The sequence below is a fragment of the Aythya ferina genome (genome assembly GCF_964211825.1).
Source record: "Aythya ferina genome assembly, chromosome: 17".
NCBI classification, from domain to species: Eukaryota; Metazoa; Chordata; class Aves; order Anseriformes; family Anatidae; genus Aythya; species Aythya ferina.
The window spans coordinates 11,845,656-11,864,165 of NC_140316.1; the positions used below are offsets into that span (position 1 = coordinate 11,845,656).

Below are 18,510 nucleotides of genomic sequence, written 5' to 3' on the forward strand. Positions count from 1 at the left end.
CATGACTTGTATCACAGCAACAAACTCTCAAATCCTTCAGCCTGAAATCCCCACTGCCTGAGACAGTGGAGACAAATTTCCCCCCAAAAAAAAAAAGGTCCACAACAGGAACTTTTCCACCCACAACTGCTACACATGGATGGATGATCCGAGAGATGAGTGCTGTGAGCTGATTGCACTTTCATTTGGGAATGAGCAGGTGACAAGGACAAGGAAGTTCTTCAGGTCCTTCTCAGGTGGCCAGGATGAAATGCAGGACACGAACTCTCCTTGGGAACACCAACCACGACAGCCTGACACCTATGAGCCCTCAGGGACCAGCACCACTGCACATGGTGAGCGATGCAGAGCCCCAGGAGGCCACTGGGACTGGGTGGGATGCAGCTGAGGTCCAGAGTATTTGCATGGGGTCATGAGGCAGCTGGAAACCAGCTAGTGATGAGAACTGCAGCCACCAGGGCAGGGAGGTCACTCTGGGAGGGAAACGTTCCTGCAGCTTCTGGACGTGGCTCTGCATCCATGGTGGCTGCAGGCTGGGCACATGCCCTGCATTCCCCCACAGCCCCGCGGGACTCCCCACCGCAGCCAGAGCACAGGAATTTGGGGGATTAGCAGGCAGTAATCCTCCCCGCAGGAGCAGAGAATTAACATTCCCCAGCAGGGCCTGCGGAGCTGCTGCTGACCTACATCCCTGCCACCGTGGGGCGGGCGCGATCGTCACCTGGCTTGGGCTTGGAGAAGCATCCTCCCATGGCGAGCCGAGCAGCACCTCGCTGCAGCCCTCACGCTGCACAGGACACAAGCCAGGGACGGGGACGGTGGGAAGGTCAGCGAGGGCGCAGGCACATCCTCGCATGGCAGCCCTCCTGCTCACACCGTCCTGGGCTTCGGGCTTCCTTCACCACCTGCATGGGGGAGAAGAAACGTGTGAGAAGCAATGCCTGGGGTGAGGGTGGGTGTTGCAGTGATTGCTGCGAGACCCAGGCAGGCGGTGACACAACGGACAACATGAGACTGCGGCACCAAGGTCACCCTTCCGGGGTCCACCGGAAAATTCCATCACCCTTCTGAAGTTTAAAACTACAAACCCCGTATGATTTATCTTCAGACTTCATTATACTTTCCAAAGCCCTGTCTTTGGTAATTAAATCCTTAAGCACTTAGGTCTGAGCCCAAATGCAATGATTAAACCATAAATACAGTTCAGTCAGATTTCTGCTTTTATTATTAGATGATGGGGAAGAAAAAAAAAAAAAAAATCCACTTTACTCATTCTGCAGTCCCTTTCCATTAACACTTATTCCTGCAGAAATCCCATTCCCTTTGGAACAGTTATTTATCTGAGACAGGGTTTTCATTATCTTGCCATTTTGCACCAAAACCCAGTTTTAATACTGTTAGGTCAGGATATTTTTTGTTTAAGTGGGATGGCCAAACAGAACTCCAAATTATATTTAGCTCATTAGCTTTGACAGATATTGCTCTCAGTTTTCGTACAGACTAAGAATTGGGATAAAGGTTTTAGGTTATACTCCTCGACTGGAAATAGTGAAGATCCACATAACATAACTGGCAATAAAATAAAGCATTTAATATCATTATATATATATTATAAATATATATATATATTGTAAAAAATTCACCCATTTGCACTTGTACCTGAATTGATTTACCATGGTTTCACCATCTATTTTTCACAATGCCTTCCAAACTCAGCAGGAAGGTAAAACAGTTTCCAAAGAACAGATTAACACAGGCAAAGAATACTTTTTTTTTCAGCTTCAGTACCAGAAGTACCTGAAGACCTTTCCAATCAGAAGAAAATACAGAAAAATAAGTGCCAGGAGACAGATACCAAGCATTGCAATTTCTCCCCAGGAAATGAAAACTTGGCAAAGGTACAGAAAAAAAGAAAAAAAAATTAACCACTTGCTAGAGCCAGCCCTGCCCCATGGCAAGCAAGGGCCATGGAACAGCAAATGCCCAGTGCTCCAGCCTGGCTGATCTTCTGCTGGGTGGCCAGCCAGCCACCAGCACTGTTCTCTCTTGCTGAACGAAGCACTTCTGTGCACATTTATCTCCTGGAGATAAGATAAGAAACTACGAGGCGTAGGTTGCGCCCTGCCAGGGAGGTTGGTGTGCACCCAGTCTCTTGCTAGTGTTGAAACCCCTGGTGCCTCTGTCCCATGCCCTGCCCCATCTGGCTGAGCCAGGACCGGCTCCCCAGCACCAGCGGCACCCAGTCTGCTGTCCCTCCAGCAGTGGCTGACTGTAGGACACATGGCAGTGGGACATCTTCCAGGCAAAGCCTCCTGCCCCTCCACCATGGGTTCCAGCGATGGGAGACACAGCCACCATCACCACGGGCACCTCTGCAGAGCCCTGACAGCACCTTCCTCAACACAGACTACATCAAAGCATCCCAGACACACCCTTTCTTTAAACAACAGCTCAAAATATCCAGACGTCTCTCCCCCTTTCCAGCTATATCCCTCCAAAACAGACACACACAGTTCCACACGCCTACAAACTTCCCTTCTGCTGTATGTCTCATCCACATACGGCATGCCCTCAACAAAGTCCTAGGAGCACCTTCAAAGCCTGAAACATGTGAAATTAGTAACCAAGACTGTAGAGGAACATAAAACTGGATCCTTACCAAATGACATAAAGCATAAGTGCCTCATTACCAAATCCAAGAGGTATGCCAATGTGAAATAGACTGTTAACAGGACTAAAAATGCACAAGTTTGCCTTCGAGTACCTGTTTCTGAGAGCCACATTCAAAGAGCTATTGGATATGCACAGAGCTACCAAACAAGCTCATTTGCAAAGGGAATGAAGCAGGGAAGAATCAATTCATTGAGTGGCAAGGGCGAGAACACTCAAGGAAAGCAGCATGCCAATACTTATGCAAGAGCAAATGCGAAAAAAAATATCAAGTAAGAAGGTGCATAAATGCAGAGGAAGATTTGGGAAAAATACAGCAGGAAAATCACATGCAGAAATTGCATGGACCTTTGCCAAAACTCACAGGAAGAAACAGAAAATGGTTTTGTATGAGAGAAAGAGAGCCTCAGCTGTTGATGTGTCAGTGATACAGGACAATAATTTACTGTAAAATGGTAAAAGCAAATACCATGTAAAGGTTGGTAGGAAGCCAAAGAGGAGCAGCTATGGAGCAGAGCACAGCACACGCTTCTGGGTCTCTCTCCTCCACCCAGCCACATATCTCCATAAAACTTGCAGGAACTTAAAGGCTAATAGGTTAAAACTTACAGGAGATAGATAGAAAAACAGGAGGAGACCTAACCACACATCCTCACCTCCCAAAGGCTATAAAAGGCATCAGTGGAGAAGTCACTTCACTTCTTCCACTGCCAGATGCAGCACCCATAAGAAATGGTAAGTCAATATCTGCAAAATGGTCACATCACTCTCACAACATTTTGGAGCACCCATTGGTCAGATGCAGGGCCTGGGAAGGACTTTTTTTTTTTTTCTCCTCCCTATCACTTCTGGAGTTTTCTCAGAAGCCCCCGAGATGCTTTCAGATTGATGGAGGAAAGGAGTTTAGGAGTTTGACATGCTGGTGTCCCTCGGTGGGCATGCCAGACCCCTGCCATGGAGCCAGCAGTCAGGTTTTGCTCACAAGCTCAAGGTACAGCCAATTCCAGCTGTGGGCTCAGGAAGGAATTATTTTCCCTAGGCAGATTGGCACAGGCCTCCAGGGGGAGTCTCCTTCTGCAGCACTGAGCACAGCCCCCTGCCTTGCTCCTCCAGGCCATTTCAGGTCAGTGATTCCCCATTTTGCAGAACCAGAAGAAATCCAGCTGTGCCCTTGATCTCTCCAACACTCTTCCCCATGGCAGTTTGTTTTTCTAGTTTTCAGTCATTTGTAGCAGAGATATTCTAAGGAAATGTCCTAGAGCTTCAAGCTCAACAGGAGCTGCTATTTTTTAACTGCCCCTGCATACAATAAAAATTTATTTTCTTTGTATCTCAGTTCCATTGTTTGCAAACATATGCCTGTTTCTGTCTCAAGAACTTTGGTCTTCAGAAGTATTACAAGTTACTGCAGATAGTTTTCGCACTCACAGCATTGGAAGAACTGAGCACTTTCTTCTCAGGACATCCTTTGTGAGCATCTCTGAAGAGGCCAAGTTAGAGGATGTCAGAGGCATTTCTTTCCTGCTCAGTATAAGGATGCCTAAACGGGGTCTCAACAGCACCCTGTGCTCTGTACGCTTGGATATCACCAACTGCCACAATGTACCTAGGTCTGAGAGAGGGGAGAATAGAGTCAATGGAGTCTGTACCCAGGGACATTTTCCCAACAGAGTTTTTGGAAGGTGCTTGATGTCTACCAACAGTGCCCTTTTCCTACCTTACCCAGGTAATCCCTTATCTGGAAGGCCAGATAAGAGATCTTAACCTTCCAGAAACCATCTGCAGCTGGGGACTTGAACAAGGAAACCCCTCCAATCTGCTCCACCACCCTGAACAGTCACAACAGTGCTGGACATGTGAAACTTGTTTTCTACACCCCTCACCAAGCTCTCTAGCAAAGCCTAGATCTCAGAACACCTCCGCATGGACTTTGTGAGACAGAGGAAAAAACGCAGAAGGGTGAGCACAAGCTTCTGGCTCCTCTATCCCCCATATGAGCCCATACATAGCTTTGCAGTTCTTCCTTCACCTTCTCCATGGATGCCTCCTGAAGGGTCCTTTAGCAAAGAGCACAGACCACATCACCTCCTGGCTGTGTCTTGTATAGCTATGGTGCTTTCAGTTCTGTCCACTGGGTCATCCAGCAATCTGGGCCCTCTGCAACCAGACAGTACACTGTGACACACAGCAGATTTTCCATCTCTACTCTGAACCAAATCTATGTTCAAAAATAAGAAAACAAAACTTTCCTCTTTATAAGCCTGAAGACATGCTGCCCTGTGCTCACCAACTACCAGCATGCAGTTGCATGTAGATCAGGGACAGGAGGGAACAAAATATGAATGGCAGCTCTGCATTTGCCCAACAGCAGATCCTCCTGGAAACTGTGCCAAGGCACATGGAAAACAAAGAGGTGGCTGGTAACGGCCAACGTGGCTTCAGCAAGACGAGCAGAGAACCATGTGCCTTTGCTAGTGAGAGAGATGTGTGTTTGTAAGCTGTGCCCCCATCAGGAGAGCAGGAGGAGCAGAGGGAGGACGCTCAGAGCATCTTGTGGCATTATCCGCTCTTGCAGGAAAGTGCTGGCTCTCACTCTGGTCCTCACTGTGGAAAAAAATGACCCTTGACCCCAACGTGTACCATATCTATTGCAGAGTTACCTCCTTCCCAACTCTCTGTACATGCACAATATTGTCTTTCACACAGGGCACAGCAGGAGCCACTGAGCCATTCCAGCAGGAGACCTGTTTTGGAAAGGCCTTGCAAACACTGAGAGGAACAAACCCCACCAGGGCACAAGGCCCAGCTGCACCACATCCCGTGGCTCAGCCACAAACTGGTAGCAGAAGGACCGACAAGGAGGGGGCAGCATGGCCCTCCCACACCACAGGCTGAGAGCAGACTCAGGCACTGGGCTTCGCTGTGAATCCTGAGGCTCTGTCCCTGCTGACAGCCCCCAGACCCCTCACCAGCTAACCACCACCCCCAGACCTGCTGGTGTCCCCCTTCCTGCTGAGTCCTGAACAATGCTGGGGCTCCAAGCTCTCCTTCCCCACCTGCAGCACACAGCAGCACACCCCAGCTCCCCATCCCTCTGGGCATGCCCCCACCACATGGCCAGCTCTACACATCCAGTGCACAGCACCAGAAGACCCATCCCCAAACAGCATTCCTCTGATGATTGCAAACCTCCGATTTCCATCCTAAATATACCCACCTTCCCTCTCATCTCTACTCACACCACCTCCATACTCAGCAGACCTTTTATTTCCTTGGTGTTTATCCCAGCACATCCACCAGATCCACATCCAGGCTCCATTTTGAATAAGTGAGTTCTCCTGGTGTCCTCCTCGGACAAAGGCTGTCCATTTCCCTTATTTTTAAGGGGATTTGCTCTAATTTGATTTTCACAGAAATTACCAGAGCTATAGAGTGGGCCCCTGCATTCTACCAGACCCTGCCATGCCTGGCACAGCAATGCAAACACCCCTCTGAGCTGAAACGTTTTAGGATGGTCACTGCACAGCCCCCTGTTCCAGATGGCTGCCCCAGGCTGTCCACCTCCATCATTTCCTACAGGTTAGCTCCTATTTCACAGCAGAAACTTTTGCCCCCCCCTTCCAGTGCCCAGCCTTGTGCACCTCTTCTCCTCCGTCTCCCTGCTCGGTGGGGAGGTCCCAGCCACCAGGGATGCCTCTCACCATCCTCGGCAAATTTCATCAGCATCTGCTGCTGTGTGGGGCAGAGGTCATTAATTTAAAAATGTAAGGTGGATCCCTATTGGAATTCCATTGTGAGCTTCTCCCTGGTCTGACACCCTCTCCAGCACAGCTCTTCTCCTGCTCTTTCACCTTCAGTGATGACCAAGACCCACAACAGCCCTTGCAGCCCACCAACCAGCACACCTGCCAAAACCATCCCCAGCTGAATGCACCTTGTTCTCTGCCAGTCATGGCATCTGTCCTCCACCCAGGGCACAGACCAGTGGCCAAAGCCCCCACGGGAACTCAAGGAGCTCGGTGTCAGAAGCTCCAGTTCCGTGCAAGGTCTGGCTCCGTGGAGCTGAGCTGCCCCAGGGCTGGCTCTTGGCTCCATCTCCAGAATAACACAGGCTCTGCTGCCAAGGAAAGCAGGACTCTCCTCTGGACACACAGCTCCAAACACAGCCCATGTGTGGCCAGAGCATCAGGGGTGCTGAAGCACTGCCCAGCACCGACCCAGTCATGCTGTGTGCTCTGTGTTATCGAGGCAACGTGCATTTTTAGAGTGAGTCAAATGTGTATTTTTAAAATAATCTAGGGGTGACAATATATGTGTCTCCAACCTGGAGGTTACGGTATCACCTCTTTCAGGAACTGTACTACAAAGTATGCACATGGGGTCCTACAAACCCCTGAGATCTGGCTCCTGGTGCTTACACAAACTGACCTCCTGGCACAGGGTGCACAAACGGGGAGGGAAATGCACTTGCTTGTGTGGCTTCCTCCCATCCCTGTCTCAAGGAGGCCAATGCCATCCTGATGCCATCACACTGCCATGCACCAACACAGCGCCCAACCGCATCCCCTGCCCAGGCGGTGATGAGTGGAGTTCACAGAGGCTGGCGTGCAGGAGCTGCAGCAGGGACCCTCTTTCCTCCTGTCTGCCCTGTTCCCATGCACCCCAACATCCCCACATCTTTACCCCCCTTTCCTCCTCCCAGCAGCTCTCCAGACAGTTCCTCTCACACTGCCCAACCCTCCCACTCCCAGTTTTTCTGCCATTTTCACACCTGTCCCCGAGAGCTGACTTGGGCAGCGAGGGGTTTGCTTTGCATCGGCATGGATTTGGCTGTGTTGGGTGCTTTCTGATGTCCATGAGAAACAGAAGCAAAATTTATGATGCAAAATGCCAGGAATAGCTTGTGCATACCTGCAGCCCTACAGACGTGGTACAACAGCCCCATCTCTTCTGGCTCAGTCACTGAGGAAGGGGAGAAAGCCCCATCCCGGTGCACTTGCCACTAGAAGTGATTCCCAGTGGCAGCAAATACAGCTACAAAGCTGCCATTCAATGTGCCCTGATGGCTCCTGAAGAAGCACAGCAGGAACACTCCATCAGACTACAATTAGCCACAACTGTTTTACTGGTTGCTGCTTCAGCAATTTATAGGCTCCAGGTTAAAGGCTCAGTCAGCATTGCTCTCATTGCCACCGCTCTAATACATCCTCTGCAAGCTGGATTGGAAATGTTCTGAAATTAATAATTAAACAAGAGATTTGGTTCAGATCTCAAAGGTATGCCAATAAATAGAGAAATGCTGAAAAGTCTCCCAGGTGCAGACTGCTTGATGCAAAAATCAAAGTATTTCACAACACAAAAGAGGTTTAGTTCTCAATCACTCTGTTACAGCCAAGACCTTCTCCTGCTTGCCATCATTGCCGTTTCACTATTGCACAAGAGAAAATCGTGTTTCCTACAGAAGCTGCAAGCAGCGCAAAAGGAGTTTGTCATGGGAATGTTTTCCAAGGCTAACAGCTAAGCACAAAACCACCAAATTTGAGCTTCCATCCATCACACTGGGAATTTGATGCTTTCACAGAGAGAAGACCATGCAGTTACCCACTTATCCAGTCCCCCATTCACTTATGCAAGAGCAGATTTACATCCGTATGTATATCTGGATCATATGCATTTTGCCAGCCCACCAGCTGCTGGTCCATGAAACCGTGGCTGTTTGCCCAGGTGGGATTACGGTCCCCAGAGACGGAAAAACCACGTCCCCCCAAACTTGGAGGACACGCTGAGCACTTGGCTCATTCAAAACTGGGGGGGGGATGGGGGTCACGAGAAACGTCAGCGTTTTCTTCGTCAGCGACCGTGGCCCATATTTTTAGCTGCTTTGGTTTCTTGCTGCATTTCGGAAGAGCAGGCGGGTTCTCCCGCAGTGCCACCGGCCGCTCTCCCCTCGGCCCCGCAGGTTGCTCCCGGTGCAGCGCAGCCCCCGCTCCGCCGGCCGGGAGCCGCCGTCCTGCTGGGCTCGGGGGACACCGGTGGGCACCCTGGATGCGGTCTCCCCCCTCTTTTTCCCCCTTTTTTTTTTCCCCCTTCCCGGCGAGGAGCCGAGCTCGGAGCCGCTCCAGCCGGGCTGCTCCGGGAGCGGCTCCGGTGCCCGCCCCGTTGCGGTTCCCCCTCCCCGGTACCTGGGCAGCGGCTGCGGGTCCCGGCGCGTCCCGCAGCACCGCGGCAGCGAGGAAAGGTGGAGAGGGGGGCGGAAAAAAACGCGGCCGCCCCCGTGCGGGCCGGGCCGGGGCGGAGCGGGGAGGGGCGGAGGCACCGGCACCGGCACCGGGGCTGCGGGCGGCCGTGCGGGGCCGGGTGCGGGTGCGCCCGTGGGGTGAAGCAGGACCCGTTACCAGGCCTCGGCGGGGTGGAGAGGACAAGTCCAGCGATGCTCCGGGGCACCGGGAGGTCCCTGCCTGCCCCTCCGGGCTCGGTAGCCCGGTGGCGAGCGTCACGGAGCGGCGGAGGGGGTCGGGGCCAGCCGCTGCTGCTGCCCGGTGCCCCGGCCTTTGCTGTTCTGCTGCTGAAGAGCCAGGCAGGGGATCGCCATCTGCTGCCTGGGCACAGTTACTCCTGCCTTCTTGGAAACAGCCAGCCTCATCCTTTCCCGGGTCACTTATTTTACGTTGCCCTTCCGGATTTACATTTTTCTACTCGCTTTGGAGACGGGGATCTATTCCCCCTCCTGCCTGCCCGGCATGTTTTCTGCTTTCCCCAATAAACTGCTTTCCTTATCCATCAGACTCCATTTGGAGGAATGTCAGCATCTCTGTATGCCTTTTCCTTGGACATGCCCCAAATATATATCTGTTTTTCCTCTGTGAATTTTGGGATGCCCCTGGATACAGAGAAAGGTTTTTTCTCCCCTACACGCAGGCTGTCTTGGGTCACTGCTGTCTTACACCCTGATTATATGACTCCCTGATGCTGTGCAGGACGTTGACTGCCCTCTAATGCACACCTTTATTGCTCCCTGATCCAAATGATATGAAAGGCTTAGCTGGGCTGCTCAGATAAATTTTTTAGTTGTTAACAACAGCTCGCTCCCAAGGGATGCAGTACAGCTGGCAGCAGGGACCCACGGCTCCCTGCCCTGCCCGAACTGCCCTGCACAAACTGCCTGCACTAGCTGCCAAAGTTTGTCCTGTTAGCGCGTCCTGCTCACGGCACTCCTTGGATTGCATGTGAGCAGTGCTGGAATAGTTTAGAGAGAATCTGCTGCGGAGAGGCTGTGACCTGGGCCCGTACTAGGCAGAATGAAGCCAACCTTGATTTAGAAGTAGGGGCTGAAATTATTTGATATTCCCCAATCTGGATGCTCCTCCAGGTAGGAAGAGTGGGGTTTAAAGATGGCCTGATGAGGGACAGAAATTTGCTTCTCACAGGTTCTGTTGTTTCTATTCCATTGTTCATAGGAGAGAGAGCTTGAAAACACAAGGGCTAGGTGTTTGCCCCTGAAGTCAGATACACTCTGATGCTTGCAACCCAGTGCTGGTTTTCTGCTACCTCTTGTCCTGACAGGGACCAGCACCAAGCACGCGTGGATCAAGGGAAAACTGTGGGGATGGGAAGAGATCATTTAAATCTAGCCCTCCAGAATGACAGAAATAGTACAGAACTGGAAGTTCTGCAGAATATAAATTCCTGATGAAGCTCAAATTAAACCCAGCCATCTGTCCTCCCTTGGTCAGTTCTCCCAGCTCAGACTTTGTCTCTTCTCTCTCCCCTTTCTCCCACACCCACACCGTTTCTAATTTCTGACAAACTCTTGCCACCTTTTCTGTCCTCTCCAACCGATTGCCCAGCCAACACACATTTGTCCCTGTGGCATCGGGTGTACTCTGCTCTCAGCCAGCTCCCAGCCTAAAGGTCTGGCATGCTCTGCCCAGGGACACAGACGCAGAGCTTTCCCACTCCCACAGGGGTGACAGCTCTGGGCTGGTAGGGGTGAGCCTGAGATCAGCTGTCAGCAGAGGGGACAGCAGGGTTGTCTGTCCAGCAGCTTCAGGAATTTCTGACTGAGGGCTTTTGCTTCCCACTTGCTTCAAATACTGTCTGGTAGTTTTCATGCAGTATCCTAGCCTAATTCCTCCAGGGCCACAGCACTTCATCAGGGCCCAGCCTGGAGATGTATCTCGGTGCCCGTGCTCTGGTGGAGGGGCGGGCAGGGAGGAGAAACTGGGAAGCGCTGCCCACTGCATCGACCCTCAGCATCAGCACTCTGCTGCCCACTGCTGCCTTTCCAGGCTCTGTGTCTTCACGAAGCGCTTGCAGTCATGAGCGATTTCAGAGCTTCTGAGCAAGCTGTGCTCTGAATTAGAAGCTCCTTGTCTTGCAGGGTGCAGGGAGAGACAGCAACTTCACGTCCAAGACCTGTAGGAGCCCTAGATGGAGAGCCCCCCGGGCTGCCCCCAGCGTGACCACCCCCAGCTCTGCATTTACGATCCTACAGCCATCCTCGCCCTGTCTCCAGCGCTCCCACTGATGGCGGTGGGAGCATCTTCTGCCTGCTCAGCCCCCCGGCCAGCGAGCAGCGCTGCTGCTGCAGAGCAGGGAACGGGAACGCGCGGCGCTGAACCAGCGGAACCGCAAGGGAAAGGAGAAGGAGGCGCGCCAGGGGCAGGGCGCGCCACGGGCGGGGCGTGCCAGGGGCGGGGCGCGCCGGGATTGGCGGGCGGCGAGAAGGGGCGCGCTCTGATTGGTGCTGCTCGCCGCGGCGGGGGCGGGGCCGCGCGGTTCTCGCGGGAACCGGGCGCCAGCGCGCCAAATTCCTCCCGCGGCGGTGGCCGGGATGCGGCGGCGGGGAGGCGCGGGGCGCGCCGAGCCGGGCGGTGGCGACCCCGATCCCGAAGGGGCGAGGTGAGGACGGGTCGGGGGAGGGAGCGGCGACAGTGACAACAACGGCAGCCCGGGGGGTGGCGGCTGACGGTGGCGCGTCTCGCAGGGACGATGGCCCCGCGCTGTCCGCCCTCAAGCGCCTGGAGCGGTCGCAGCGCACGGACCGGCTGGATGCTCTGTTCGGCTTCGAGCGGCCCTCGGAGCCCGGCGAGAGGACGGGCTGGCTCATCAACATGCATCCGGTAAAGGGCTGGAGGGGCTGTGATCAGCCAGCCCTGGGTTGGGGAGCGAGGGGAGGTTCCGGGGGGTGCCCACGGAGAGGCGCCCTTGGGTCCGGGATCGCCCCGCTGAGGGTGCGTTGCCTGTGTGCAGACAGAGGTGCTGGATGAGGACCGGCGGCCGGTGAGCGCTGTGGATTACTACTTTGTGCAGGAGGATGGGAGCCGCTTCAAGGTGGGTCCGTGCCCAGGTGCCGGTGGGTGCGGTGCCTGCCCTGCCCGCTGCCCACCTAGGGTGCCAATGTCAGTGGGGAAGCACGGCTGTCACCTCTGTGCTCTCTCCTAGGTGGCTTTGCCCTACAGACCTTACTTCTACATCGCCACCCAGCAGGTGAGAACGGGTGCGGAGCTGTGCTCTCTGAGCCCCTCGGGTGGCACAGGACCCTGGAGAGCTTCAGGGGCTCGTGGGCACCCTGGTTTGGGATGAGAAAAACGCGGTGACAGTGTTCCTGTCCATGGTTTTCTTGGGGTGGTTGGAGAAGAGCTGGGATGGGAAGTGACCATTGACCATGCTGGGGCTCTTCCAGGCTCATTCATCATGGTGAGGAGCTATCCCCAGCACTGCCTGTTTTGTATTCTCCCCTGTTCTTTTTCTTAGTTCTCAAATTGTTTCCCACAGCCTGGGCAGTGGTGACCATCTGCTCTCACCCCCCTTTTCATCTGCGATACAGAAATTCACCTTGTGAGCTGCAAACCTGGGCCCAGTCTGACCGCTCTGTCAGCTGGCAGCCAAAACCTCCCTGCTGGAAGGCACTAGTTTTGAGGCTAGCTCCTGTCCTTACCTTGCTGTGCCAGCACCCAGAACCACTTTTGAAGCTGTCTTCTCTGGTAGAGCAGTGCCTGGCTGCGGTGCTCAGTCGCAATTCCTTCACAGGGCTGTGAGCGAGAAGTGTCCTCCTTCCTTTCTAAGAAGTTCCAAGGGAAAATTGCAAAGCTGGAAACTGTCCCCAAAGAAGACTTGGATCTGGTCTGTATTCCTCTGCCCACTGTACTGTTGAGTAACATTTTTTTTCTGACTCTCTATCTCTGCTGAATATCAGTAAAATAGAGAACCATCCTGGTGGAAGGGATCTTCAAAGATCATGTAGTCCAACTGCCTGACCTCTTCGAGGCTAACCAAAACCTAAAGCCTGTTACTGGGGGCATTGCCCAAATGCTTCTTGAACACTGACAGACCTGGGGCATCAACCACATCTCTTGAGTGCCGAAGGGAAACTGCATGCTTGGCCTCAATTTCCTAGCGCTGTTTGCAGTGCATATCAGAAATGGATTACTTATTGCTTGTTGCTTACTGATAGTAACTAATATGCTTTTCCATGAGGACGTTATCTTTTTCACAGCAAGTTCTAGATGTTTCTTGAATTTCAGCAGGGTGGGAGAATCCTTGGGGGGTGGGTAGGAGAACTGCTTCTCTTTGACCAGCTCTTTCTGGGTGCCCCATTGTGCCTTGAGGCACAGGGGCTGGCTGGGTTCTAGCTGCAAAGCACAGCTCCTTGTCTACAGCGCTGTCAAACAGACTTCCCCACTCTTCGGTACCTCTTCTTTTACCAGTTCTTCCACCCGTATCAACGTAGTTTACCTTCCGATCTCATTACCTTGTAGCCAAATCACTTGGTGGGTCTGAAGCGGAACTACATCAAGCTGTCCTTCAACACAGTGGATGACTTGGTGAAGGTGCGAAAAGAGATTTCTCCTGCTGTAAGGAAAAACAGAGAGCGAGACCAGGCGAACGATGTCTATACGTCCATGCTGTCCAGGTGAGAGCTCTTAGGACGGCTGATCCCCGGTATTTAGTTTCCCTTGGATGTTTCTTAGCTCTTGTTTAGACAGGGATTTTCCTGCCTGGGAACTAAATTCATGTGTGCCACTGTCACCACTCTCCAAGATGATTCTTGGAGCTCAGTGACAGAGACATGCTGCACCTCAAGAGGGCCTCAAAGCCTCTTTGTGATGTCTTGAGCTAGTACCTCTGCCTGTAATCGTAATAGATGCACTGATTCTTGAAAAAGATTGCTCAGTGCCTCCCAGATCACTGAGAATATTCTTATTACTGGCTGTGACTAAAGAGGGGAAAAAAAAAAACAATCACCTTTCTCTATCAGAATGACAAGCTGGACACTTGTTTACAAAACTGGAAACACAGTATAAAACACACTTCTTAAAGCCTACCAGAAAATGCAAGTGAAAAATTCAGCCTTCTTTTTGGAAAGTCCCCGAAGTCTGCTTTCAGTTGGGACATATCTGAGGAAGAAGAGTCAAGGGAAATGAGCATTTTCTGCTCACCTGAAAGGTGTATTTTTGCTCTTCAGAGTTATTCCTGGGTTGCCCCATTATCCTTAGATTTGTTACCCTACTTTATAAATCCAGCTCTGTAGAGCGTATTCATTATACAGGCATCTGTGGGTTTTTGTCTGTACCTCTCCATAGACGTAGCACACAAGTATGACCAAAGGTGAGCTGAAGACGGGGAGTTGATGGGATGGTGCAGCACTGCCTCATGCTGTCAGTCCTGAGATCCATCTTTCCATAATTTTTGTACAAAGGGGAAGTGTTTCTCATCTTATTTACCATCGACTGCTCTTGGGATGTTGCTGCCACCATGCTGCTGTCCCTTACATTGCCAATGCTGCTATGTCTGAGATGTGCATCAACCTGCTTACACACAGTGGCTGCTTTCCTCTGCTCCTCGCAGTGCTCTGGCTGGAGGCAGCCTGACCACGGAGGAGGAAGGAGCCTCAAAAAAGATTGCCAACCAAATGGACAACATAGTGGATATGCGGGAGTATGATGTGCCCTACCATGTCCGCCTCTCCATTGACCTGAAGATCCATGTGGTGAGTAAGGAATAGAGAAGTCAGAAAAGCTTTGTTTTCTTGCTGCTGTGCTCCTGAAGTGCAGGCATGATAGGAATTTTCTCCCTTTCTCTTCAGGACCTTTACAAAGGTGTCCTTGACAATAAGTTAACATGTAAAGTTTGGTCCTGTACTGCTGGTCTTTTTTCTCAGTTAATGACACACAGAAAAGTTAAATGATTGTACGCCCACAGTTTGTGCCTTTCTTCCGAAGCATACTTAATTTGTGCAGTTCTGTTCGCAGTATAGAAACAAATGCACTGCTAGCAGCCAGCCTTGCAGTAAGGCACTGCTGACCCTTCTCTCTTGCTAGGCTCACTGGTACAACGTGCGATACCGGGGCAGCACCCTCCCTCCAGAAATCACCCGCCGAGATGACCTCGTGGAGCGACCAGTAAGCATTTGTCAGGCCGGCTGCAGTCTGGCCCTGGACATGGCTTGTTTTCCTCTTAGAAGCTGGCTCGCAGCAGTAATTTCCCATATGCATCAGGTGTTAACCCCACAGCATTGCTGGGGCAAGTTTTGTCCATGGGCTTGGGTAGCGGTATTACTTTGGGTGGATAAAGCAGTAAAATGATTACCTGGCGGGGGGGTTCTGGCTTACTTGCTGCCCCACCACTAGGCCTAGCAAGCCTGATGAGAATCACTTTTACCTTCAAATCAGCTTTGAAATGTTTTAATGTGTTTGCCCTTACCCAGGATCCTGTTGTTCTTGCCTTTGACATTGAAACTACCAAACTCCCTTTGAAGTTTCCTGATGCAGAGACAGACCAGATCATGATGGTCTCCTACATGATTGATGGGCAGGTAATGGAACAAGAGTTGCCTTTATGTTTCAGCAGCAGAGCTGGGGAGCAGGCCAGTGTTTCACCTCCGACCAGGCTTGCTTTGCTGCTGGCTGCTTGGTGTTTAGCCAATGGATCTGGAAATGAAATTAAAGTCTGAATGATACATGAGAATTTCATTTGGTGCTTCATGGACCCCAGCTCAGGCTGATGGTTCTCCTCCAAGGGAATCTGGAGGGCACAGAAGATATTTCTGCTGTCCTGTGTTGTCTGCCTGTGGCTTCCTTTGCTGATGTGCAGCTGTGGGTCAGGAGCTGATTCCCAAACAGTTGCTCCTACCTGACAAAAGCTCTGACTGTCAAAGCATGTGGGGTTTATTCCCAGCAAGAGAAAAATGTTTCATCGTTTGGACAGCATCTTCTGTTTGCCTGCAAACCTGTCGCTGGTGCACAAGGAACGTGAGTCCTCCTAACTGATTCTTTGTCACCATCCTAGGGCTACCTGATCACAAACAGGGAGATTGTCTCCGAGGATATTGAAGACTTTGAGTTTACTCCCAAGCCGGAGTATGAGGGACCATTTTGTGTCTTTAACGAACCAGATGAAGTAAGTAGCTTCCACCTGGTAGATACAGCCACTTCTTACATGTGTGGTTCTTTTGTTGGCCAAGGATAGCTTGTTGCTCAGTATCCTGCCTCCCTGGGAAACATGGTGGGCCCTGTAGGTTCAGTCATGCTTTCATTTCTTGGTAATAATGGTAAGACAGATCGGGTTCTGGCTAGGTGGGGAGGAGAGCAGAAGGGTGGAGTAAACTGTGTTATACCCAGTGGCTCTCTGTGAAGGGAGCAAAGTGATTTCCTATTTTTCTCCTTCTGTTTCATACTAGGCTCATTTAATCCAGAGGTGGTTTGAACATGTCCAGGAGACCAAGCCTACTATCATTGTCACATACAATGGAGACTTCTTTGACTGGTAAGATCAGGAACGGAAACTAACCTGGTTTCTACTGGGAGAGTGTGACATGAGCTGTGGGTCAGAGTCAGGTACCAGCCTCGATATCTTTCCCCTTCTGTAGCTCTCAAAGGGGTTGTGTGTGGTTTGCTGTATGTGATCCATGCTGATTATCCAGCTGGTATGAGTACCTCACTGAATCCTCTGTTCAGTAGCTTTGCAGTATGACCTTCTGTAGAATCCCATTCACTTGGTCAGGAAATTGCTGAGTTAATTCTAAATCATTGTCAGTTTGGCAGCGGTTGTATATTGATGAGCCTAGTGTTTGAAGGTGGAGAACTGGAAAAGGGGTTCAGAACAAAAGGGGAATAACAAGGAGGAGCACTGGCGAGCCTTTGGGAAGCAAGAGAAGCTAGGTCAAAGAGCTCTGCCTTCTAGTAAACAATATAAGCAATTAGCTTTGCCTCTTCATTCATCCTGTAATTCTGCCCTAAAGGAAGCTTTCCCTGAGTCCAGATATGGGCTTCGTCTCAAACGGTTGGTGGAGATAAAGGAAAATAGCTATTGTTTCTTCACCTCTTTCCTCAGGCCCTTTGTGGAAGCAAGAGCAGCAGCTCATGGAATCAATATGTATCAGGAAATTGGATTTCAGAAGGACAGCCAGGGAGAGTACAAAGCATCACAGTGCATCCACATGGACTGTCTAAGGTATCAAATGCTACCACATGACTGTGTCTTAGATTTATATCAAATAATAGATTATAAAACTTTATAAATCTATAATAAATTATAGATTATAAATCTTTCTATTTTAAGATTTTATAAATCTTAGATTTATATAAAATACCTAAAGTTAATGTGTTTGAACACTGTATTCCTGTCTCTTCGAGGCTTGCACTTATCCAACCTCACTAGATGGGCATCGTAGTCTGTTTCTTTGCCCTGTTGCTCCCCTTGGCACACTCTTCACTACAGAAGCTGTGAAGTCTTCACCATGCTAGCCTGAAGGGCTAATTCTGTTCATGCAGTCTGTCGCTGGTTTACACTAGGTGTCTGAGATCTGACTTGAGCAGTGGATAAAGAGCAGGGTGAGATTAGGCCATTGTGGTTGGGCAGGGACCATATCCTGGCTCACCAGCCTGCCTGGCACAGGGAGAAGAGGAAAGGACGTGTGCAAGAGACTGCGATCTGTCTCAGAAGCTAAGGTTTTTGTGGGGCTTTCCTCCCCTGGACCAGTGTCTGAGCTTTGGAGGATGGCTGTCTGTCTGTGCAATGCTGATGGCTTCTCTTCCTGTAGTTAAATCATTGAGGGATGAAGTGGGAATGCTGTAAATCTGAGCAATGGCAATGTTTGGATGGTGGGCTTGTCCTGGTCAGGATTTCAGTGCATTAGGAGAGATGCAGAATGTGCAGCCTCTTATTCCACCGCTCTTGGATCCTCTGCTCTTAGCTGTCCTTGTTCTGTCTGAAGTCAAGGTCCTGTTTGCATGCCTGAGCACTTTCTGAAGGTAAGGGCTGGCTCCTGTGCACGGACTGACATCTTCATTGCTCTGTCCAGGTGGGTGAAGAGAGACAGTTACCTCCCAGTGGGAAGTCACAACCTGAAAGCAGCAGCTAAGGCAAAGCTGGGCTATGATCCAGTGGAGCTGGACCCTGAAGAGATGTGCCGGATGGCTACGGAGGAGCCTCAGGTATTCCCTCCCTGTGCTGTATCTCCTCTGAGCAATTGGAAAACAATCTGTGGAAGTCTACAGCACCTGCAATATCGCTGAGTCTTGAAGTGTTACAGAACATAGCTTTGTACGTTCTTCATCAATCACTTTGCTTAATGCAGTGATTTTTGAGAAATTAACTCAATCTGTTTCTCCAAATTTTAGATGCCTTTGAAGCACTTGAGCTTGTGGGGAGAAAGGATGGGATTTCTTTGGAAGTGTTTCTAACAGCAGCATTGCACTGTATACTATTTACATGGGTGCAAGGTGTCAGATACCACCTAAATTAGGAACACCATCACTTTCTGGAGGGACATAAAACAGGCTTACTGCTCAAGGTTGTTGCAGCAGAGCAGGTTATGGACAAAGGCATGGGGTGTAT

General features: G+C 51.0%; 2 protein-coding genes across 7 annotated transcripts in view; one reads left to right on the forward strand and one right to left on the reverse strand.

The window, feature by feature from the left end:
• The window catches only part of AIFM3 (AIF family member 3), a 39,981-nt gene extending 30,810 nt beyond the window's left edge, over nt 1-9,171 (reverse strand). For 4 of the 6 annotated variants that reach the window (XM_084538968.1, XM_084538966.1, XM_084538967.1 and 1 more), the window contains exons 1-2: nt 8,853-8,920; nt 722-905 (exon numbers count right to left, since the gene is read on the reverse strand). In XM_084538968.1, the coding sequence (XP_084395094.1) occupies nt 722-752 (31 nt within the window). In that variant the 5' untranslated portion in view covers nt 753-905; nt 8,853-8,920. Of the gene's footprint in view, nt 1-721; nt 906-4,699; nt 4,889-8,852; nt 8,921-9,065 lie in introns of those variants that run through there. The other 2 variants (XM_084538969.1, XM_084538965.1) reach the window with 2 other exon arrangements.
• Nucleotides 9,172-11,503: 2,332 nt separating this feature from the next.
• POLE (DNA polymerase epsilon, catalytic subunit) overlaps nt 11,504-18,510 on the forward strand; it is a gene marked incomplete at its 5' end in the record, with an annotated part of 28,171 nt that continues 21,164 nt past the window's right edge. The window contains 13 exons of the mRNA XM_084539241.1: nt 11,504-11,571; nt 11,657-11,792; nt 11,923-12,003; nt 12,115-12,159; nt 12,703-12,795; nt 13,431-13,585; nt 14,521-14,662; nt 14,994-15,074; nt 15,380-15,487; nt 15,961-16,071; nt 16,352-16,437; nt 17,005-17,124; nt 17,975-18,107. Coding sequence (XP_084395367.1) covers nt 11,504-11,571; nt 11,657-11,792; nt 11,923-12,003; nt 12,115-12,159; nt 12,703-12,795; nt 13,431-13,585; nt 14,521-14,662; nt 14,994-15,074; nt 15,380-15,487; nt 15,961-16,071; nt 16,352-16,437; nt 17,005-17,124; nt 17,975-18,107 — 1,359 coding nt within the window. The remainder of the gene's footprint in view (nt 11,572-11,656; nt 11,793-11,922; nt 12,004-12,114; nt 12,160-12,702; nt 12,796-13,430; nt 13,586-14,520; nt 14,663-14,993; nt 15,075-15,379; nt 15,488-15,960; nt 16,072-16,351; nt 16,438-17,004; nt 17,125-17,974; nt 18,108-18,510) is intronic.